Here is a 23,556-nt window from a genome sequence, read left to right on the forward strand (position 1 = left end):
TTGTGTCCGTTATTTATATCTCTGCTCTGCTCAGTTGTGATGTAGGCTCCTGCAACGGACTTAAAAAAAAAAATTACTAGAATTGGAGTTCAAAAAGACATAAGGACATAAAATTCCGATTATGTGACGTTGACATTAAATAAATAAAAACATCTCAGAGGTGTGATTGATCATATATTAACATGTAAACAACATATTTCTGGTATCAAGCAAAAAATATCCAAGTCTATCATAACCCTGTATAAATCTAAGGTGGTACTGAATCATAAAGCTTTATACTACCCTACAACTGTGAAAAATTATGAGGATCAACCTTTAAAATGTCATTTTTAGCCCGAGTAATTCTGGCAGATCAAACCCAGAATACAGAGGTGAATTTCATACTGCAGTTCCTCTGTTGACCACCAGATGCTGCCCCAACAGAGCTCTTTCTCACAATGTGAGTGTTGGTTTAAAAAAAAAAATACCATTTCATTAAGAAAACACCAAGCATAATGCTGTACACAGACTTTTATTGTATTAATCCCACGGAAATACAGATATCACTGAGTCTTTGTTTTAATGCTGTCTGTCTGTTGGTTCCCTATAAAGTTACAGGTCTCGGAGATTTAGCTTCACCTTTTAAAAAAGGTCAAAAAGTGTCACGAAACCTCTGTGTGATGTGGATTTTAGCAAGCAAGAGGAAATTAAACATTAACTCTCATCTACTTTCAGCGGCGGATTGATAGGAAGTCTGATTTCTTTTCTTTAAAAGTTGGCTACCCGGCTATATCCACCTCGTACTTTGCCAAATGAAGGCTTCAGTATTTTACATTTATTACCCAGGATGTGGTGATTGAGGATGTTTAGGCTGTAAATATTTGCGTTCAAGAAATAACACGACAGTTATGATGGGAAGCAGCATAAACAAAACAGAACGGACTACCCTGCTGTCACGTACACTCGGGGACTAATTCCTCTGAATCTTTGGAGGAATGAGACCACACTTGCGGTCGCTGCAACACAGTTTCTGGAGATTAAATATGACAAGCTGACTTATGTTGACTTGGAACAAACAGTCAAAGCTATCTGAAGATCACTTCGGCACCGTGGGAGCGCAAAACCAAGGGGACAACCTGCTTCTCCATCAGATGAGCGCTCTTCAACAGCAACAGGTACATTTATCAAAAACTACACAATCTGACAGCAAAATACAGATTTCAAACATTTAAATCTGAGCATTTATTTTAAAGTCATCCCAGTTTCTCAAACATGGCTTTTTACCCAGCTTTTCCTCGCTTCGTGTGAGCTACTCTTCATAAAAGTGTAAAGAAAAGTTCATAAGACTCTGACTTTGTTTCTGGATCTGAGAGTTTTGTTCTTCTCTCTGCTCTGCTTTGTTTTCTCTGTTACTGGCCGACTCCGGGCTGTGGAGGCGAGCTGTCGCTGTCGTCGTCCCAGGATGAGGACGTGAAGCCTGCAGGGGCGGAGATGGAATGAGGGGCGGAGGTGTGGCCGAGGCCTTGGTACCGCCCACTCGACGAAGGGGAGGAAGGCATCGACGTGGCGGCCACCGCGACGGGATCCTGCGAGGTGGCGTTGAGAAGGCCGGTGTGCTCTGTGTGTTCGGGGCGAGCTGCTGCGCCGAAGTACATCTTATTGGGACGACCCAGGAAAGTACGACCTTAAGGGATGACAGTAAACTTCATGTCATTAACTTAAAGTTGAAACCCCATTTCCCCATAAAATTTGCATGTGCCAAAAAACTTCAGAATATAGGGATTTATAAATGCCATCTTTAGTTGGAAATGGCACCAATACATGTTATATGTAGGGCTGGGCAACGATTAAAACGTTTTTTTTGTTTGTTTGTTTTTTTGGGGCTTTTTATGCCTTTAATGATAGCACAGTTGGAGAGAGACAGGAAGCAGAGAGAGGGGGAAGACATGCAGCAAAGGGCCACTCAGTGCGGGACTCGAACCGGGGCCAGCGAGGACTGTAGCCTCTTTACATGGGGCGGCTGCTTAACCCACTACACCACCGACCGCCCCAATGATTAAAACTTTTAATCTAATTAATCACATGATTTCCCTGATTAATCGCGATTAATCGCAATACGCAAAATCCAAAAATGAATTCAAAAGTAGTGTATAGCTTTTAGCATTTAGTTTTATTTTAAATGTGCTGCCATATGAATGAAAGTGCCATAACATTTGTTGTGCAAACACACCTTTAACATCAGCATTTTTATGTAGTTTTTATGTCGAAGCCTCGCTCCACTGTCTGTTTCCTTGAATGACTTGCTGCTATCAGTTGTGTGTTTTGCCTTTAAGTGATATTTTAGACTGGAACTACTACGGTGATAAGATAATTCAACTTGGCAGTGTTTACAGATGACTTTGGTTCTGTCGACTCCGCCGTCTGGAAGAACTTTAAAATAAAAATGGCCGAGTAAAAGTTCCGTACCCTTCTCCATGTTTGGTGGATCCGCCAATTACTTTCTTTTCCGGTTCCGCAGCAGACAGCAGCAGAGTTTTACAAAATAAAAGCCTGTGAGCAACAGAGTTTTACAATAATAAAAAAATAAAAAAATAAATAATTTTAAAAAAGTGCTTTAATGTGCGATAAAATATTTATCGCGTTAAATAATTAGCGAGTTAACGCGATAATAACGAGTTAACAGTTGAAACAGTTCTTTATTTGCCAAATTTGAACATGACACGCTTTTTAAGGCCCTGAGGTAGCACCACATTGAAAATAGACTAATTTTGTAATGGAGATCCCTCCTCAGGTTCAGAAACACTCGTCACGGCATCTACAAATGGATGCACAATTTAGAATTCTTCCATGCAAAGAAAGATGCATGTACAAGCATGTGAGAAAGAAATTATACCCGCTCTCTGAATCCTAAAATTTTTATGTATCGGGACTTAAAAAGAAACCAGGCCTTACCAGGCCTTCAAATGAGATAAATACCACCACAGATGAACAACAACACATGACATATTACGCTGTGTAATTGTTCATTCAACCTAAACTAAACCAAAACACAGAAGCAGCATGTGAAAATCTAAGTACACCCTTACTGCTTCCGTTTGTTTTCATGAGGCACGTGAACTTGGGGACAAATGATGAGCCTGTGATACTCACCAACATGACGGACTTGCTCCGTGACATCAGCTCTGATGTCAGAGAAATCCCACATGGCCAGAAAGCTGTCAAAACATGACCCCTCCTCTGCTTCCTGGGTCAGGACAAAAAAAAAAAACAGGTGACTAAAAAAATATGTTAGGCTTGCCACAATTTAGAAGGAAAACAAAGAAAGAAATTGCAATATTGTGTTACTAAAAGGCATGTGATAATGTTGTAACTAATCCAGCAGCAGTTCCAGCAGAACTGATTCCACGACACAAGCTTGACATGTGTATGCACACACAAATGAAGGGCTGAGTCTCCTTTCTCTGGCACCAAAGAAATTCAAATCTGTGTGAAAATCTGATCTTGTGAGAGCCCAAATACATAGATTTCAGATGTTTTACCTGTACATATGGCTTGTAGGTGAAGGTGTAGTGGTGAGCAATGGCAGCCAGGAACATCTCTATGCAGATGATAAAGTCCTGTGTTGGTTTAACAATCAGTTAATAAATCAGGTAATTGTTGTACAAAAAAAAAAAGCTAAATAAATTGAATGAATGAAAGACTTTGAGGACTGTGTTTACCTGTAGTCCAGTGGCCACGTCCTCCACGCTGTCCCAATCCCAGGTGTGTTTGTCAGAGATCACACCGACTTTCACCAGAAACGCTATCAAAACAGCCTGCCTGCAGAGGAAATGAACACACCAGCGTTCATAAAATGTATTGGATTCACAAAAACCATAAGAAAGGCAGCAAAGGCATCCAGTTATCCCCCCTGTCCTACCAGAATGAGAAGAACACAACCAGTTTGACACAGAGGAACTTGCCCACAGGTCTGATGGGAGTCAGCTCATCCCTGAGAGCTCGGTAGAGCAACACCAGGCAGTACATTGCAAACTGAAGACAGACAGAGAAGTCCATTGAATGCCATCAACAGCATCATACTCAGTATTTTACCACTGTAAATGACCCGGAAAATGAACAGGCTGATCAGAAACACTGCTGTCTGCTGAGCTTTGTAAGTTGTAGAAACACAGACATGTGAGCATATAAGTGACATCAGCAGTAACATCCTTACTTCTTCAAAAGAGCAGTTTACTTGTACGGTATTCTCACAACATGCTGTGACTGTGATGTGTCATTACCAGCTGGGATATGTTGTTGATAATAACCAGGTAGGACCAGGCGTTTCTGAAGCTGAAGTTGGCTTCATCGTAAACTCCACAGAGCTGACAGATGCTGCAGACACGGACGGAAACGCTGAGTCACACCCACAACTTCTCATATCAAAGACTTTAGATGAAGCAGCATTTCTAATGCATTTTGACACCCATTAAAAGTTGTCTAGTATATTGTGATCATAATGAAGTCTGTAAGAAATTGTTGAACTTACATTGGTGTAACAACACATTTTCACTCTTAACACGTATTATTTGAAATTCCACTCTTTATTTAGACCTCCTTTACTTTACTATTGTAAAGCATTTGGAAAATGACAGTACAGGAGGAAACTGACAATTGTATCACTGTGGTGGCAGAGAGAGACTTACAGTGCTATCACCGTGGTGACGGGTCTCACCACGGTGTACTGGAGGACTCCCAGCTTACACCTGAACAGCAGCACCCTGACAGACAGACAGACAGAGAGAGAAAAATGAACAATTCCACGTGCATCCATTCATCGTAAACTGCGGCCTCACGCTGTCCCTCCGCTTTGAAAGAGCTTTGGGACAACACTACCCCTACACGTGAACGCGCAAAACGGAGGGGAAGGGGTAAGGGGTAGGGCCAAGGGGTGAATTGGGATTGGGCCTTACTCTCCCATGGGCCACGGCGGGCAGCAGCACAGCGGCGGCAGGTGCGGCTGCTGCTGCTGCACCTCCAGCATCAGCACTAGGCTCGGGTACTGATTGCTGAGGAAGTTCAGCAGGAACACCAGGAAGTTGTAGATGACGTAGGCCTCGTAGCACTCCCTGCATGTGTCCACGTAGATGGCCAGGCCGGGGTATCGCAGCGCCAGCCACTAAAAAGGGAGGCGGAAGAGGAGAATTTGAACAATCGGACGCGATCAAACATCAATGGCATTTCATGTGTGCACGCAGTCACATGAGAGCAGGAAGAAATTTCATTTGCTGTAATGGAGTTAACGGATATGAGACGGGGCTGAGTGGAACTTGATGTCTGGTCTTGTGAGACCGCCATGACGTTTCCAATTAAGCCCCGTTACCATGGCAGCACAGTAGGGGGGTGTGGTGTGGGTCTCTGTGTGTGTGTTGTGCGTCTTAATGACTCACACTATCCAAACTGTAGATGGGCACCATCCATAGTATCCTAGGGGAGGAAGAGAAGAGAAAACCATGAAACCAGCAGAGGTTTGTATTCGTGTCTCATGCACTCTGTTTTCTGTTTGTTGTGTTTTTCCAAGATTCGCAGCTCCCAGTTAGCTTAAGATGTGTGGCTGTTTTTAGAAAGTTGCCTAAAATATCTCCATTTTCTTTATTTTTATGCCCCGTCTTTCCTTCTACTGTGAAGTACTTTATGATGTCACATCTTGACACAGTCCTACAAAAATAAATCTTTTGTCTGTACTTGTAATCACTTATCAAAACAAAGTACTTGCACGAATGACTGACAACATCTTTGAGCATTTATGTCATTTTCTGATCAGCTCTCTACTAATCTGTTTTTCTTTGTGCAATCAAGGCTCATCTAATTTCTTTCAACTGTACATTGATCCTCTCTGCTCCGTCCTCCTGCCTGCTACAATGAATTAATTCTCCGAACATTGTGGAAGATAACTCGGTTCCGAAAATGCAGCCGGAGGATTACGGACAGAGGAAGCTGCAGGGAGGAGCTGTATGCGGGGTTCAAAATGAAGGCTCTTAAGATAGGGCGTTTCCATTTATTAAATGTCTATTACGTCAGCTAATGTCTCCTTCTGTTTCCTCCTCACGTCCAGCAGAGTCTAAGGCTGAAGTGGAGACATCAAGGATTTAAAAACTGAGAAATAAGATCATGGGTTTGTTTAGATTAGTGCCTTTGTTTATCTCACTTTCCTAATTCCCAGTTTTCTCTGTCTTTTGTCAGATTATGTTAGTTGTGTTAGTTTAAACATTTTCTAAACACACCCACTAAAACAAGCTTTTCCCACTGCCTGTAGTACCTTGTTTACCCTCAGTGTGATAAAGGCAGCAACAAATACACAGCTGGAGTTAAATATAAGTACAACAGATTCTAACAAGACAAGCCTGTTACTGTCACAACATGAGAAGATGGCATTTAGCCGGTTGTGTGTGGACCACAGTTACTGACAAGCACAACTCTCTCAAATAATAAATCTACTTCATCATTTCTAATTGGACTGTATACATCTGCCTGAAACAGACCGTGCTGTGAATGAGCTGCTGCCAGCTGTCTTTGCAGATGGGTAAAAATCAATCAATCCCTTCGCTTTTTCTCAGCGAGTTGCTGCTGTCAGTTGCAGAGCCTTCGTGCGAGACATTACAGTTGGTAAACATGTGCTCCTGAAAGGATCAAATTAGCTGTGCCCACTTTTGCAGTCACTCAGCGTGAAACTCAGCGTGTGGTTCCGGGTGCTAAGTTCCCATCAACGCCAATCGGAGCCAGAGCAGATAAATACTACTGCAGTCATTTAACACAGCACTGAATGCAGATTGAACACTTTTTCATTACACTCAAAAGGCAGATGTTAAGTGAGTGTTTTTTTTGTTGTTGTTTTTTTTACCATATTAAAGAAAAGTGATCCATCTCACGTAATTTTAATAGGTAACTTACATGCCAGTACTATTCTGAATCTCATATAACTGACACACTTTAAAACGTTATCAAATTGTGACATCTGACTCAAAACATGACACAATGTCATGTGAGATGGGGCAATAAAGAAAGGATCTGACCAATGTTATGGACACTTTCTTTAAAGAGAGCTCTGTCCCAGCACCGGAAAGTTCAGAAATAGATCTCTTCATGGATAAAACCCATCAAACCTGCTTTGAGGTGCATTTGATCATGTAGTTCTTGAAAGAAAAGCGTGTGTGTTTACCTGATGATGGGTTTCTGCAGCTCAGGCTGGGTGTAGTGCACCATGTGCTGCAGAATCCCCCACAGCGAGATCGGGATCGTGAGGAACACAAACACACCAGCTATGAACCAGGCTTTACTGTGAGTCCCAACCTGCACAGAGAGAGCGAAAAGGTAAAAGCTCCACACGAATCCTGCGGACTCCTACACAATCGAGCTCTCAGGACTCCGTTCTATCAAAAGTGCACGGCTCAGGTGGAGGCGATGACAAAGGGAGGTGTGCACCTTGTCCTTCTGCAGCTCCCAGATGCATAGCGGCAGCACGGCCACCAGGAGAAGAGCGTAGAGGACGAGAACCAGCGGGCGGATCCACCTCCTCCACTCTGCGCAGGTACACGGCATGACGGCTGCTTCACCCTCAGCGTGTACTACAGCCACATTCTACACCAGCGACACAAAAGTCAGATTATTAATGTCTTACAGGTGAACTGCTACACTGCTACAGAGGGAATAAACCTAAATCAACATAACAACTTTTGGTTCGACTGTGCAGCTTTGTACAGATACAATCTGCTGAAAATGTTAAACTGGTGTTTAGAACAATAAATAAGTAAATCAATTCAAACTGGGCACAAACCTTTCGTGGGTGTGATTATTTTTGTGCTGTTGCTCTTTAAGGCAGCAGAAACAACAACAACAACAACAACAACACAAGGGTGATGGTCATCAGATGTGGGACATTTCTTTCTCAAAACTGTGTGTGTGTGTGTGTGTGTGTGTGTCCACACTGGATCCAAACCACGAGATCAAACCGATTTGGGCGGAGAGATATGTTGTGGATCAAAACGGTAGCTGCTGGAAGTACGTTAATACAGCGACTCAGCCCATCAAATGTTCAGAACGCCATGAAATAGTCAGTTACTGTCAATAACGATAAGATAGCATCAAGTACAGTGAGGTCAGCACACAACCGTGGACTTCCCGTGGAGCTAAAAACAGCAAATGTGAACATTTGTTTGCAAAACAGCGAAAACATGCTTGACAGGCGAGAAAACCAGTTAAAATACTGTTACACTAACAGTGAGAGAGAAAGGGGGGGTGTTTGGAACCGCTGAAGCCGAGGACGTTCACTCAGTCTGACGGTTGGCCTGTTTTCTCCCTCAGTCCTGTTTCTGTTACCAGGCAACGCATCCCTCCTCCGCCCGACCCCGCGAACTGACGCTAAAAGCTCTTTCCCGTCAATACCAGTCAATCGTTCCCGATCAGCGGCTGATCGATAACTCACTGAACGACAGCGCGAGGCTGCTGTCCGCGGGTCTCCTCCCGTCCACCGTGTTTACGCCCCGACGTCACCGGCAGGAATCTCAGCCATCTCCGTCTCTTGTCTCTGCCCGGCAGTCACGTGGTTGTCGGAGCTGACACAAACAGGGCTTTCACACACAAATTAGATTATTTCAAGGCGAGGGTTTTGGACGCAACAGAAACTATTTTTTCACCTGCGGAAGATAAAGATAAAATCTAAACCATGGTCACAATTTAAAATGATCATTTTTTTCTTTTAAAAATAGATTAAAAAATAAAAAATCTGAGGCAAAACGGCCGCAATTAATATTAACTTTATTGTAGCGAAAATGTCTGAAAAACAAAACCTATTTGAGTTTAAGGGTCTTGAAATAGGTGTTAAAAAGTCCACGTTATGATAATAATAGTTTCATTTAAGAAAAGTAGATACAACTTAGATGTCAAAATTGTCGGACAAAAAATGTGATTAAAAAAAATCCTCTCAAAATGGTGATATCAAACAATTTTGATAAATATTGAAGTTATGTTATCGTAAAAATATATACATGAAAAAGTCAAAATCACGAGATAAAAAAAAAATAAGAGTATATGACAAAGGATTTATGAAACAAACATTAGAAATTGTGAGATAAAGATAGAAAAAAGGCACCAAGTGATTAAAATAAAAGTTTTATTTTAAGAAACAAGTAATAAATAAAACAAAAAGTCCCTATCATGAAAGCAAGTGACATTTATAGATATCTAAGGTCTGTTATATAAAAGTTCAAGATTAAATTAAAAAAAACATTGGTTAAAACTATGCAAACAACTATGGGAAACAAGATTCACAAAATATCATACATCTGAAAATAAATTCAATGGCAAAATCTAAAATGCAATAATGAAAAACAAAATTAAGAATCACAAAGCTCCAAATTTGATAACAAATATATATACATAAATATAGATATAAAGGGATTGAGCACTGGATCATGAATCGATCACACGCACATAAACTAAAACAGATCTTTATGAGCTCTTTGAGGGTTTAGTTTTATTGATATATACAAATGATTTATGACAGATCTATGACAGAAAAAGCAAAGATACAATTCTCATGATCTCTGACTTTTTTTGGTGGCTCTCTGCTCTTTCCTGCAGCACCACAACATGTCACATTTTGAATGTGATGCAGCCTTTCGCCTCCAGGGGCTGCTGGACTTACACTTGGAACTTGATTTCTAAACATGTACATTGTGTTGGAATGTTTTACATATAAAACATGGTAACAAATACACAGAGGCAAAAGATAAATGAAAGCCAACACCTTTACATCAGACCACATCAGTTATCATTAATGCTTTTAATGCTCCTTTTCAGCCACAAGTGGTCCAACACTGGTGCCCGAGGCCCTGACTCGGTCTGTGTTCTGAGTTAAGATTTCCCCACACAGGAACCACATAACCCAGCCTAAATACTGCATCACATATAATATGTACAATAAAGTATGATACTTTGAGCCGAATAAATGCCAGGGAGGAGGTAAAGACTCTGTGGTGTCTCACACAGGGTGTCCGTCAGCGGGTGGATGTGAGTCTGCGGCTCTCAGTGGTCAGTGTGTTTGTACTGCAGGCTCGTCCCATGGTGGAGAGGCAGCATGCTGTTGGAGAGAGAGCCAGAGTAACACCAGCAACACAGACAGGACTGCAGAGAGATAGAGAGAGACACGGGGGACAGTTAGATTAAAGGAGCACTCCAACCAGTTTTTCTTTGATTCCTCTAATGCTAAAAACACAGCTGGTGCAACACCACAAACCCAAGTAAAACATTCACAGAAAACAGAAAACTGTGCGTATATGCGAGGGGAGAGGCTAAAGAACAGCACTGAACTTTCATTGTCTAAAACCTGAGCTTCTTTTTGGAAATCATAGATGTAAGTCCTTCAGGCTGAAGCTAGATCATTAAAAGACAGCTCATTTGATTTCTCATTTGATCAGTTCCTCACAGTGAATGCAAAGTATAGCTGGACAGCCCCACCCTGCACACAGTCAGGATTGGTTCCTCGTATGTTCTACGCGAAACATATGAGCCATCTGACCTCACCTTTTCAGACTGTAGGTGGTGCTCTGAAGATTAAAAATGTTTTGTAACACATTAAAAATGTCTTATGGATAACAAGATAAAAAAAAAGCAACAAACAAACAAAAGAAAAGTTGCTCTTTAGCAGAGGAGGACTTTAAAATGGCTTAAAACACACGAGTGTGTCTCCCTTTCAAGCCTAGATCGACTTTAATCTTTGACGTATACCTTTTTTGATGAAACAAGGCAAAGTCAGTCATTTCTGATAAAAGCTGAAATAATCTCTTGAATGGTTTTTTATTTCTTATTGTTTTTTTCAGAGTTGAAGCATTACAAATTTTTGCGAACACCGACAATGCAAGATATTAAAAGCTCAGGTTTGTGAAATGCGTCAAACAAAAGAACCCAGCTCTAAGCAGTTGCATCATAACCTGTTAAAACTTTTCATGCTGTTAACATCACACAAGCCTCTGAATCGATGTCCGTTTACAGAAACATCTCCTGAAATCTTAATAGGACTTTAAATATCATATAAACGAGGGATTTGGATCCAAACAAACCATACAGCTCATCTGAGCTTCTATCTGGCTGCTGATTGGTCAAAAACTGTCACCCCAAAGAGAACTGGGAGCTCTCTCAAAGACGCTTCAGTAGCTCTCTTCAGTGTGAAGGAGATCAAATCAGACCAAATGCTGTAAAATCTACGTTATATGTTATATCATCTATCACTGTGCATCACTGCCCGTGATGGCTTTTGTATGAACGGTCAATGGAGTGCCCCTTTAAACTAACATGACATTGCTCACGTCCCACAAGCCTTTCATCAGAGGTCCCAACCTCTCTATGTTTAGTCGACTCCCTTCTGTCCCCCAGATAAGGGCAATCTCCAAACAAGTTGAAGAGTCTGTCTCTCCCAGTTTTCTATCTTCGTCTCACGCCCTCTGACCCTGTGACCCAGCTGCGATGTCACACTGACTCTGGGTCAAGTGGAGAGTTGCGGGTAGTTTGGACACTACGTTGCAAATACACACAAATCACAGATGCTGAGCTTCTACCTTGAAGCAGTTTTTGAACTTCTTGGAGACAAAGAAGAGGATGATGGGGTTGATGCAGGAGTTGATGGTGGCCATGTTGATGCTGAAGTAGTCGAGCACCAGCAGGAAGCTGCAATAACAAGAGACGAGATGTTTAAACCATGGTAATCCCCCCCCCCCCCAAAAAAAAGAAGCAGCAAAGTTTGCGTTTGTGTGCTTCTGCTCGTACTTTAAGAGCTCGCAGCGGTGGACGTCGTGGGATTTGTAGACGGTCCTTTTCAGCAGGCGACTCAAGTGGAGTGGAAACCAGCAGAGAGCAAAGATCAACACCAGGCAGAATACAGCTTTGGCTACTTCTCGACGCTGTAGAGGGGAAAACGAATCACAATCCTCCGTATATTTACAGAAAAAAATCGACTTTGCTTTCAATACACAACCCCAATTCTAAAAAGTTGGAACCGATATTTTATTTACAACAGAACATAGATAACATGAAACGTTGAAAATGAGGTATTTTGCTATTTAATGAAAAATAATTGCTCATGTTCAATTTGACAGCGACAACACATTGCAAAAGAGTTGGGAGTATGGAGGCAAAAAGCTGGAAAAGTAAGTGGTTCTATAAAGAAACAGCAACTTGTTGCAACTGATTAGATTAATTGACAGTGACATAATTAGGTATAAAAACAGCACCTTAGAAAGGGTCTTAGAGTCTCTCAGAAGTGAAAATTGGGATAGTAATCTGGCAAAAACTGTGTCCACAAATTATGGAGCAATTTAAAAAGACTTTGAATATTCTATCATTTAGAAACAGGTCATGATGTCATCAAAAGATTCAAAGAATCCGGAAGCCTCTCTGCGTGCAAGGGACACAGCATTAGTGCCTATGCTGACAACTTGCACATCTGGAAATGCACCATTAGTGCTGAAAGATGTAGACAAGTTTTAGAGCAACACGCAGCCATCCAGATGAGGTATTATTCAAGGAGGGCCTTTCATTTTCATGGAAGACAATGCCAAACCACACACTGCATCCATTACAACAGCATAGCTTCAGAGTAGAAGAGTCTGGGTGCTGGACTGACCTGCCTTCGTGCCGCACCTTTCACCATCTAAAAACATTTTCATATTTCATGTGTGTACCTGTTTCAGGTGTTCACTCAGCGAGATCCTTAAACTCCCTTTCTGGTGCCTGAGCATCTCGCAGGTCATGAGGCCGTAGAAGACAGCTGAGCAGGCCAGGGGGACGCAGAAGTAGAAACCGAACAGCCACCAGTCCTTTGCGTCCCGGTAGAACTGGAACACACGGAAAAACACAAGAGCTCAGACCAAAACATACTTTGCATTACATCGCAGTTACTTTAGGTAGTCATCATCCTCTTTAAATTAAAGACGCCATCGCTGAGAGAACTGCAGCTGCCGAAGCGAGAGGTAATCTTTTTTTCGTACCAGAAGCTGGGACATACCGAGTTAGATACAGGCAGAATTGTCTTATCTTGTAAAGTGCAAAGAGACATGACCAAGAGACAGAGGCAACATGGTCAGAAAAGGATAAGTGGTCATCAATCATGATGCCCAAGTTCCTTTTGGGGGGGGGGGGATTGTGGAGGTGATATTTGATGTTTATGCTGACACAGTGAGGCTGGGTTCACTCCATCTAAAACATCGACATCATGAGATGAGCATAATATGAGCCTAGAGTCAGGATTAAAGAATAACTCAACTTTATTTCAACCCCAGTGGATTTTCCATTAATTTGTCACTTGTGTCCATCGATCACAGTGACTTTTGTCTCCCCATCTGCATTAATGAGATTTGGGGAAACAGCTTAGTCAAATCGCCTTAAACGTTTGCGTTGAAGTTTGTCTTGACTTTAGGATCTGACATTTTGCTCGCTGCATTAGGGCCTCCACATCCCAGGCGATTGTGTTCCTGCTCGCTACTTTATGTGGCTATTTTTCAGCCAGATAAGAAAACATACGGTGAAAATGTGAAATAATGTTAGTTGGAAAGCTGCAGAGAGCCCACACCCCACGCCACACAACACAGTGGGCGATTGGATTGTCAAAAGGAAGACAGAATGAAAGTAAAACAGCTCTGAGGTGCATTACTACACCCGCACACTCAGGACAGCCTGCAACACACACCAAACATGACACGACAGAGTTCTGCGGTGTTTTCAGCTTCAACTCTCAGGAGTCATCAGCGTGCTTCTTTTATACCTTTAGAGTAATAATGAGAGTTTTTTTAGGCTTCACGCAATGTGTGTTGGAACATTTACTCAGACTTCGTCACCACAAGAAGAAGAAGAATCCACCATGAACGTTAAGAATCCCTCTAATTGTTGCTGGGACTTAGTAACAAATCTCTAAAAACACTGAATACATTTTTTTTTTATGTTCACCCGAATTATTTTTGTAAGAAGATGCCCGTCTTTGACTGTAGTTGTCATAGCTATAACAGTTGTAATACAACGTTTCACACAGCACAGCATACAGAAATGTTATGAGACTCTCCCAAAACTCTGTAGCGTCCTGTGGACGGGACATGAAATCCTCTCATATTACCAGAAGGCTTTATAGCTGAGTTGCCTATAACTTATCTTAGTGGTCTCATTGCTACAGTCATGAAATATAAACCAATTACTTCAGCAGCAGTGTTTAAGGCCTGTCTTGTAAATGTTACACGTATCGATAGGTCTAGTAGGCATGTCTTAATATCAGTCGATTGTTTTCAGACTGAAGTCAATCTTTCCTGTTGTATGCAGCAGTACAGTATGAGACAGGAACAATATTAGCTAGAATGCTGGTGCGGGAGATACCAGACAACCAAACAAGATGCAAGATGAGCTGAAATACTGAAACGTATCAGGTCAACAGAGAGCAGTGAAGGTCTAAACAAAGGAGAGACATGTCTTTACAATTCTGCAACCATAACACAAATATATATTACATTTCTTAATCATTTTACGTGTTAGAGCCACTTAAAACTTCTCTGAATCATTTGATTATAATATTTGCCTACAGCTTGTGGCGTGTTCATTAACTAATTAACTAACCGATAGTTTAATTTTACTATTCCAATGCTTTGACGTAAAATATCGACTGAAAGGACTGACTGTCTACAGATTGATGACAGGTCAGCTGACCCAGGTTGAGATTTCAGTTCCTGCGCCAAGCTTGTTTAGTCCAGTCATGACCTGGAGACGTAAACAGGAAATGTTGTTCCAAACTGTCTGAGTTATGCAGACCTCGCCCAGAAACACGGCAACAAAGAGACGGTGGAAATGGACCAGACTGTTGGTTTCTTTTCCCCTCCACAGAGGCCACGCATCCTCCAGAGGTGTCGGGATCGAACCTTCCACCATTGCTTGTGTTCACCCTGTTGAATATTGGTGCTGAGAGTTGGGTGTTGAGAAGTAATCACTTAAATCCAACCTCTTGTGGAACATTTTGACCTGGAATTTTACACTGAATTGCTGGATTAAGATACTGTACAGAGGTGTACAGAGGTGTAAAATAATTAATAATTACGATTTGTCAGGGTCGGCTGAATGTGAGATGTGATAATACTGTACAGTTTTTGTTATCTCAAAAGTCCTCATTTTCGGCTTAATTACGTGTACGTTTAAATGTGTCCTTGTGGCAGAGAAACAAGTTCTGTCACACTTGAGGGCACAGATTTGTTTAAAGTCTCTGCAAATGTTCTTAGAAACATGTATTTAGGAGAGAAGCTTTACAGAAGCTGCAGCCAACCATCATTTACGGGGCTTAGATGCATATCAACACACTGACATAACCACACATATACAGGGACCACACACATACATAAAATCTGCCTTCCCTCGCTCGCTCACACGCAATCACCTACTGTCAGCACACATATGTGCACACTCACAGTCATGAAGGGCGTCTTGGGCTGCAGCATACAGGTCGTCATGGTTACATTCTTGTAGTCAAAGGTGACCATGTTGAAGCCAATGGCCTCTGGCACGGCCAGCGCGGCCGAGAGCAGCCAGATCACCACTATCTCCACGGCTGTTACCGTGGGAACACCGGTGCCCTGTACCCGTGACCAGGATGCCACGGCACGGTACCTGCATATAAAGTTTCAAAATGAAATGAAATCCAAATCTTAAAGTCAAACTTGCAGGTTAAAAACAAAAGATGCCGGACGTAGTAGGTGTTTGGGGGGGGGGGAGTCTATATGCGCCTAACAATAGCATTTAAAGATGTTTCGATTTAAGATCCTTGTACATTTTTCAAACATGCAGCGCAGCAGTGACATAGCATGAGAGTTCTGCGATCAGATTATCATTTTACAGGAAACTAGAGCTCTTCCCACATGGCAACGACAATAAATACTGTGGTGGACATCCACCAGAGGAAAACTGGGAGAGCTCTTCTTCAGGTATTACTTTAATCTCTCGTAATAGCTGGGATATTTCATCATATCTGGGAAGGCACCAGTCAGTCACGTGAATTTACTGTTCGCCTGCTCAGGCGAATCACATCATTTCAACCTTTGCAGGTCAGGTGCAATTCGCCAACTTCCATTCCAGAAAAACCACCTCAATGAGTGTGTAGATTATTTTTTTGCATTAGTTTATGGGTTTTTTTCTATTGTTTCAATTCACATTTTCTTCTTCACATTATCTAACAGAGAATGAAAAAAAAACAATTAAAATGTGGTTGTGGTTGGGTTCAAATCTTTTTTTGCTGCCTTCACCACACGTTAAAAAGCGCCTTGATAAATTCTCTTATGTTAATTGGATGACAAGTCCTGCCCATACCAATACTCCCCCCAACATAAGCATCTCAAAGTTGCACAGCCTTTATTTATAGGAGACTGAGCTCGACATGTAGTTGTGATGATTTAGATTAGTGTCCCGTTAGTGTAATATTTAGAGTTCTCGTCTGTGTGGTGAGTACAGACAATTGTGTTCTTACCTGTCCACGCTCAGAGCGCACAGGTTGAGGACGGTGATGCCGACTGAGGCTTTCTGCAGGAAGGGAAACAGCTTACAGAGGAAAAGACCAAAGGCGCTGTCGGCAAAGGGCCACCTCATCGCCAAGAGCTGCAAACAGACACACACATAAACCAAAAAAGTCTTAACCGATTAATATGATACCACAGAGCCTGTGTGTGCTTATGTACCCTCAGTGTGAGAATGTGGAGTGTTGTCACAATCGCAGGGGTATTTTTGTGCTCTTATCAGTGTAACACTTAACCTCCTGACTGAGACACTAAGGACACACAACTACAGCCAGTTTTTGTTCCAAAAAAATACATCATGTTGTTTACAGCTAACCAACACAAACAAAAGCTTATATATAGAACATCAATTATACCTTGTAGACGTTGATTGGTATGTCTATTGCGATGTATATTAGGTCTCCAAGGGCGAGGCTGGCGATTAGGGCATTGGGTCCATTCCTCATGCTTTTATTTTGATAGATGATCCTCAGCAGCGTGGCGTTGCCAATGATCCCCACAGCAAAGATCAAGCAGGAGAGCACCGTGTTGATGTACTTGAAGGCCGTTTTTATCGATGTGGTTTCCAGGCAGGTGGGGGGCAAAACTGTATTCTTATGAAGCACCAGAGATGAGTTGGAGGGAGATGAGGGAGCCGCAGGCTTTCGTTCATGTTTGTGTTTCAGCTTGTTCGATTGTTTCAGCTTTCCTGACTCAGACTCTATCAAGGTCGGGGACTCGTGAACAGTCTCTTGGGACAGATGGGTGTCTCCATTCGAGGTTTGGAGGTTGTGGCTCAACCGCAGTCGAGAAGGTGGCTCAGGTGTCCTCTGGTCTGATAGATGTAAATGAGGCTGAGATGTTAAGTTGCTTTGGCAACAAACGGGACTGACAAGCACCAAACACCAGACAGTCAGCAGCAGGGTGAGCCCACTGTGGATGGATACTTTTTTTGGCCCCAGTCTGGGAGCCACTTTGCTTCCAAAATCCTTCGCAGAATCCACTGCTATGATTCCACAAACCATCCTCGAGCTTGTTGTGATGCCTGAACCAATTCCTGAACCCACAGTGAAAAAAAAATTCTGCTTGCTGCAGACTCAGAACCAATTCATGAATCGGCTGTATTTCTAGAAGGGAGTTTGCAACCTCCGCTTCCTACGGGATGTGTTTCCGGAATCCGTGTTACAGTGAGTTCTGAGGCTGACATCTGTGTCAGTTAGCGAAGCAGAAAGTGTTTGGGGTCCTCACAGGACTTTGGTGATTGTAGGCTCAGAAAATCTGGAGAGAGAAATAAAAATCACTGCAGTGTTGATTAAAGACTTCACTTTGTGGAACGTATTGAGTGAGATATTTCCTAAAGACAGACTCTGCTACTGGAGGAATCTCTCAGGTCCTGTGTCGTTTTTTTCCTATTTCCTATGAACATCTCTGAAGATGGTCAGGTACAAGGGCCGGACTTACAATGAGTGAAAAAGCAGCCAATGTCAAAAGAAAGAAAAAGACATTTACAAAGAAATTCTGGCTGCTTGGAGGCAAAATATAAAGAAATGAGGGGTAGATCAGGTCTTTTATGCATACTGCAACAACCCTGATAGCATGGAAATAACTTTCAAGTACAGTCTTTGCTTAGAGAATAATATGAGAGAATAATAATTCCATAATTCCATTGAAATGACTTTTTTAAGCACAATTCATGTCCATTATGTCTTTATCGTGGTTTACCAGAAGTCTGTGTTGGTCTAGAGGATATTTTAATGAAAAGAGTTGTTTCCTGAAAGTGGAAACAGTACCAAAGTGTAGTGTAAAAAAAACAAAACACTTTGCTCAAAGATGCTTAAAGGCTCCGTATGGCGACGGCAGATTCAAGTGATAATGATGTGTTATTTGATCACATGTAACCTCTTCCCGAGAACATGCACAGTCATTTTAACCTTTGTTTGTTTGCTCATATAGATCACAGCAGCCTTAGCTTGGGTCACTTAGTTTCTTTAAAGGACAGGTTACAAAGAACATTAAATTCCAGTGTGCTCTCACATAAAACTGACAGTTTGAAAGCATTCATCTCTACTGGGCAAACATGATAATTGAAGATAATTAAATCAAATTCTTCAAAGATAGTCTGCATTATAGAGGGGAGGCAAAAGAAAGAAACAAACTAGATTTTAAAATGCCTACTTTCCCCAAAAAATGGGATAAAACCTGCACTCTTTAGACACGAAATGGATCATTTAGCTTTTAAAAATAAGTATTCAAAATCCACCAGAACAAATGTCAAGAGAATGTTGAAATCTCACCTGTTTGTGTCCTAAGATTTTGTGAAGATCTATTCAGGAGAGCGCGAGAAGAAGTGTGAGGTCTGCTTAATCTGCTTAGACACAACTAACCATTGTCTTATGGAGCTCAGTTTTTACTCTCCCTCCCTCTATTGCTCACCCCTTCTCACTTTTCTCTCCTCCTCCCTTCCCCTCCACCCCCTCCCTCCTCTGCCATCTTTCATCGGCAGCATTTTCAGCTTTCCCTCCTCCTCCCCGCGTCTTCCTCTCCTCTTTGCTCGGTTACAGTGGAACATCTCATAAACCCACGAAGACACGAAGGGACTCTGAACTTTTACTGTCTGACACACTTAGACATGCTGAGGGTAACTGACACCAGGCCAGATTTCCCACTTAAGAGTCGGATGACAAAACAATGTTGTGGAAATTGAGGTTGTAAACTTTATTACTGCGTCACACGCGTTTGAACGCAAGTGATGCCAGACGGCAGTCCCACTTTATTAGAGCTTACATACGTTACTCTATGTCTCTGAAACCCTTTTCCTTTATGATTCAAGTGTGTCAACCGCGAGTTTAACACTTGCCAATTTTGACTGTTTTGTAGGGTAACAAAAGCAACCTGAAAACAATGTAATATACAGCGAGTAATAACATTTTAACTAGACACGAATGCCATGAAGGGATTTTGAAATATCCCATTCTGTTAGAATGCTAATCAATTAGTCAATCTTAAAGGAAGGAGTCAGCTTTTAGATAAATAGATGCAAAGGAAGATTAGATTTAGATAAATGTCATTCGAGCTCATCATCTGTTAAACTCAATATCGAAATAAAAATTCCTCTTTATCAATCCCCCTAATCAAGGGTGTGAGGAACGTGTCTCTCAGTCATGTTGCTTTGACTTTCACTTTGAAGTACGAGTAAAATGACTCAGTACGCCTTCCAACTCCTGGTTGATTGTTATCCCCTGTCCTGATTGCTTCAGTGCTCCTCTGGCAAGTCTCCCAGCATGAATAGTGACACCCACACAGCTGGCCTAGTGCTTAGAGGCATGTCTGGTGTTTGATCAACGAAAAAAAAAAGGAACATGGTCCCAACTCACTGAACTAAACTGGCTGCCTGGGTCTGCACCACATTATCTAAGCTCACTCATACAGGCTCATGCTCATTCTCGACCCCTGCATTCCTGTCTTGTACAACCATTCCAGTTTCGGTCCAAACTGTTCTCTCGTTTGTAATTGATGATGATGATGGTACAATCTACCATGGATAAGAAAATAAAAATAGGAATGCTGCTCTCTACCATCAAGAATTTATGGAAGACTCATCTCCCCAGAGAACATCTCCTCCACCTCCAACGCCGTGAGGCCAAGAATATACTCGCTTTGATGAACCAGTGTTTTGTCCACACATAGCAGAGAACTTAGCAAAGAAGCTATTTTAAATTCTGTCTGTAGGCACTTTGTTACAGGCAGCCGGTCGCAAAGACACAGGATTTTTTTCCCCATTTTTCGAGTTGCTTCTCTAAAAAATACCAAAGAAAACACTATTTGACAAATATATTCATCATAACTCCTTGTTATTAGGTTTTGGGCTACTAACCCGAAAACTTCTCAGCATTGCGTGCGACGAGTCCTTTGAGGAAACTGGACAAGTGGAGGACAACAGAAGAAGTTACAAGTCTGAAAAACTAAAGTAAATGTAGACACAACACAGGTTCATCTGCTGTTTTTTTGTCCAGTTTCCCCTATTTTATTTTTTCCCAAGGACACACTGCACACCATGCTGAGTATGCCAAGCTTTCAGCTCTTTGGGAATCACTTGTTGGAGTAAAAAAAACAAAAAACTTCTTCTTTTTGTCGTTCAAACGGTGTTATCTGTGGCAGTCAACGTCCAAAGAAAAGCTTCAAAAGACGTCCAGAATGCCTGGAGAACTATTGCTCAAGACCAGGATGCAGGCTACATGGTGTAGTCATCAAATAGGCACAAAAACATTATTAAAAGCTAGTATATCCTCAGCCCAGCACACCTAACACCTTCAACTTGTGCTCTGTTCTCTACGCTGGGTTTTATACTGCAACATCTGCCATGCATGCACACAGATGTTAGTCCTGAATGAACAGCATGCAGTGCATGTTGAGTTAACACATCTGTAACGCACATGTATCAGTTATCTAAATTATTTATCCATGACTCTGTTCTAACCTTTGACTCTGGACAGCTGATGTCGGAGCTAAATTTGTTTTCAGGAGAAGCCTGTGTAGTCTTTATCACTGAGTGTCAGTGGAGAGATGTGGTGCGTCAGCATGCGAGTCCGTGTGTGTGTTGTTTATTCATTACAATAAACTCAGAGATAAGATGAAAGCTGTACGTGACTCGAACCACGCCGTCAGATAATGATTGCCTCCCTGGCACTCAAGCACACACTTAACACTCTGGCTTCGAGCCCAAAGGCAGCAGATGACCGCGGCTGAATTTAAATCTGATGTGGAATATTGTTTGCATCAGTTTGGAGTCTTCTTCTTCATCGCCAAAGGGCTTTGCAGAGCAAAACAAGAAAGGACACAGGCTTTAAATGAAAATATAAGTTAAGAATTCTGAGAACAAAGAGTTCTAATTGGTTGATTGGGGCTACAAGATTACTGATGCTGAAAATTGAGCTCAGCTGTTAAGGTTTTTGTTAGTTGTAAGGAAGACTTTACTTTCACTAAGCACTAGGCACTAAGCTAAAACAGGAGAAAAATGATCCCTCGCCGCAGCACCAGTCAGTTGAATTAATTTAAGGAAATCATTTGGATTCCCAGCTTAAACTGCATTTCAGCTTGTTGGCCTAAAAGTGATACGTCACCATGTTTTTCAGCCTCACTTTAGGGCGGAATTTTTTTTGATTTTGGTAAAGTACTGCTTTTAAAAGAAAGACGCTGCAGACACCTTTTTGATATGTGGACCACAAGATCCTGGTCAAAAATGACCGGAAGCCAATGTGATGCAGCCCAAAGTACTTAAAGAAATGGATTTATAAGCAGGAATGCAACACGATACTGATAACTATGTTTTAATCAGAGTAAAACAATGTCAAAATAAGAATAATTGTGATTTCATTATCCTCCTCCTCATCTTCTGCTGTCTTGCACAACCATATTACTAAAGTAGTCCATAATCCATGATTAAAGTCCATAATTAAACACTGGCTCTGGAGAGGGCCTCAGGTGTTCTCTTGTTTAATCTCATGTTTTGCTCCAACAACTGGCTGCTGGGAAGGTAGAGCTCATACTGTAGGCTCATCATTACACATACGCCTTTTCATCTCGTGCATGAGAAATCAGTCGTATTCACTTTAAATTAGAAAAAAATTGCTCATTTTGTTGACAGTAGAAATGATTTTGTTCAGGATATAGACAGTAGTACAGCTTTTACACGTGTCTCTGAGTAAGTTTAAAATGAAAAAATCTTTTCATTCCTCCCTATGAGGAGTTTGTGGCTTCTCAAACAAAAAACTTGAGAATGACGTCTGCTCTGACAATGAAACACTCATATGAGTTGCCTTTCCTCCCTGGAAGTTGGACCAGAGGTGCGTTTCTTTGCAGGACATCGTCATGAGCCCAATTGAGGCATATGAACAAATGACCTATATGACAGTTTCAGTTGGAAGACTCGTTGTTTGCAACACATTCTAATTTCAAATCTCATTGAGGTCTGGTCATCAGCCTTGATGTTGCTTTTTTATTGCACAGGGTACTGCTCTGCAGATGCACAGAGGCGGTAAGTGATTCATTGGCTGCACCAATAGTTACTACTCATGAAAAGCACTTGGTTAAGATCAGGTATTAAGATGACTTGATTTGGGTTAGAAAAACATCATAGTTTGGCAGTAACATGTACAATAAAACATGTTTCATTGCAGAAAGCGTTGCCGACATTGTCCACACTGCCATGGCGATGCAGGATCTTAATTTTTAATGTTTTCCTCCAGATTGCTTGAGAATTTAATGTCTGTCACCATAGCCGTGTCAAATGCATGAAGGACCTGCATTAACACCTCCCAGGATACATTTTACAGGACAATGACGCTCCAGGGCATTCTTTGCCCTCATTCTTTGCATAAGACACACTGAGTCCTGGTTATCATGCCAATCAACTTCACAGTTAGATGGACTTCATATGCTGAAGTTTAAGCACTTTTCCTTTACATGATACAATGGCATTGATAGTATCTCCTCAGTACTTGGAAGCAGGTTCTGGATGCAGTCCGAATTTGAATTGGTGTATCTTTAGCCTGGCCCTAGATTTTTTTCTGTGCTGATGAGGTGACCCATTTCAATCAGGTGTGTCTGTGGCGGTGTCATCTAAAACATGCAGGTTTAGGAGGTCTTTAGGAACATAACAAAACTCTAGTTCAGACAAAGAAAACCTTTCCCGGATCTCTCTGGCTTTAGGGATATTTGAATCTCAGACCGGGTTATGTGTAAAAGATGTGGCTGATGCCATTTCAGTGTGTTCCACATCAACAAATGATAAGGATGACTATTTAAGTGGGCCTTCTTTTCTACACCTCTTTGTGAAACCAGTGACCTATTTGAAGATAACTTGCACTTTTGAGAGTTTTGTCTGCCGACATTATCTCTGTACACCGGTTTATGTTTGGCGTGAGAGCAGAACTTTGGGCCAAGAAACAAGTAGATTTATTTAGTTAAATTTGTTTGATTAGACTCCTTCCTGGCTCTATTCCGGAGATTAAAAGGATATATTGTAACTGTAAAG

The 23,556-nt window shown here is 41.7% G+C and overlaps 2 protein-coding genes across 3 annotated transcripts; both read right to left on the reverse strand.

Moving 5' to 3' along the window:
• Positions 1 to 480: 480 nt before the first annotated feature.
• Positions 481 to 8,553, reverse strand: LOC142369216 (transmembrane protein 184C-like). The gene is made up of 12 exons (XM_075451516.1): positions 8,441 to 8,553; positions 7,441 to 7,596; positions 7,178 to 7,308; positions 5,409 to 5,445; positions 4,932 to 5,137; positions 4,665 to 4,739; positions 4,260 to 4,353; positions 3,899 to 4,011; positions 3,699 to 3,798; positions 3,519 to 3,596; positions 3,130 to 3,223; positions 481 to 1,663 (listed from the first exon to the last, which is right to left on the reverse strand). The coding sequence occupies exons 2-12, from the start codon at positions 7,555 to 7,557 to the stop codon at positions 1,389 to 1,391; spliced, it is 1,320 nt and encodes a 439-aa protein (XP_075307631.1). The 5' UTR covers positions 7,558 to 7,596; positions 8,441 to 8,553; the 3' UTR covers positions 481 to 1,388.
• A 557-nt stretch (positions 8,554 to 9,110) lies between these two features.
• On the reverse strand, positions 9,111 to 18,934 carry LOC142369529 (endothelin receptor type B-like). 2 transcript variants are annotated; one of them, XM_075451876.1, is made up of 8 exons: positions 18,818 to 18,934; positions 16,901 to 17,801; positions 16,499 to 16,626; positions 15,447 to 15,645; positions 12,693 to 12,845; positions 11,779 to 11,912; positions 11,571 to 11,679; positions 9,111 to 10,096 (listed from the first exon to the last, which is right to left on the reverse strand). In XM_075451876.1, exons 2-8 carry the CDS (start codon positions 17,546 to 17,548, stop codon positions 10,049 to 10,051), a joined length of 1,419 nt encoding a protein of 472 aa, XP_075307991.1. In that variant the 5' UTR covers positions 17,549 to 17,801; positions 18,818 to 18,934; the 3' UTR covers positions 9,111 to 10,048. The 2 variants fall into 2 exon arrangements, with proteins under 2 accessions (XP_075307991.1, XP_075307990.1); XM_075451875.1 differs by having other exon boundaries at positions 9,111 to 10,140; positions 18,818 to 18,933.
• Positions 18,935 to 23,556: the final 4,622 nt, after the last annotated feature.

The sequence above is a fragment of the Odontesthes bonariensis genome, chromosome 19, assembly GCF_027942865.1.
Source record: "Odontesthes bonariensis isolate fOdoBon6 chromosome 19, fOdoBon6.hap1, whole genome shotgun sequence".
Taxonomy (NCBI): domain Eukaryota; kingdom Metazoa; phylum Chordata; class Actinopteri; order Atheriniformes; family Atherinopsidae; genus Odontesthes; species Odontesthes bonariensis.

Coding starts and splice junctions, on each gene's coding strand:
- LOC142369216 (XM_075451516.1), bottom strand. CDS start 7,557: ATGCCGTGTACCTGCGCAGAGTGGAGGAGGTGGATCCGCCCGCTGGTT. Junction 4,354..4,664: donor GTCACCACGGTGATAGCACT/GTAAGTCTCTCT, acceptor CCGTGTCTGCAG/CATCTGTCAGCTCTGTGGAG. Junction 1,664..3,129: donor GGAGCAAGTCCGTCATGTTG/GTGAGTATCACA, acceptor TCATCCCTTAAG/GTCGTACTTTCCTGGGTCGT.
- LOC142369529 (XM_075451875.1), bottom strand. CDS start 17,548: ATGGTTTGTGGAATCATAGCAGTGGATTCTGCGAAGGATTTTGGAAGC. Junction 15,646..16,498: donor TGCGCTCTGAGCGTGGACAG/GTAAGAACACAA, acceptor CTTTATATGCAG/GTACCGTGCCGTGGCATCCT. Junction 10,141..11,570: donor AGTTCAAAAACTGCTTCAAG/GTAGAAGCTCAG, acceptor ATCTCTCTGCAG/TCCTGTCTGTGTTGCTGGTG.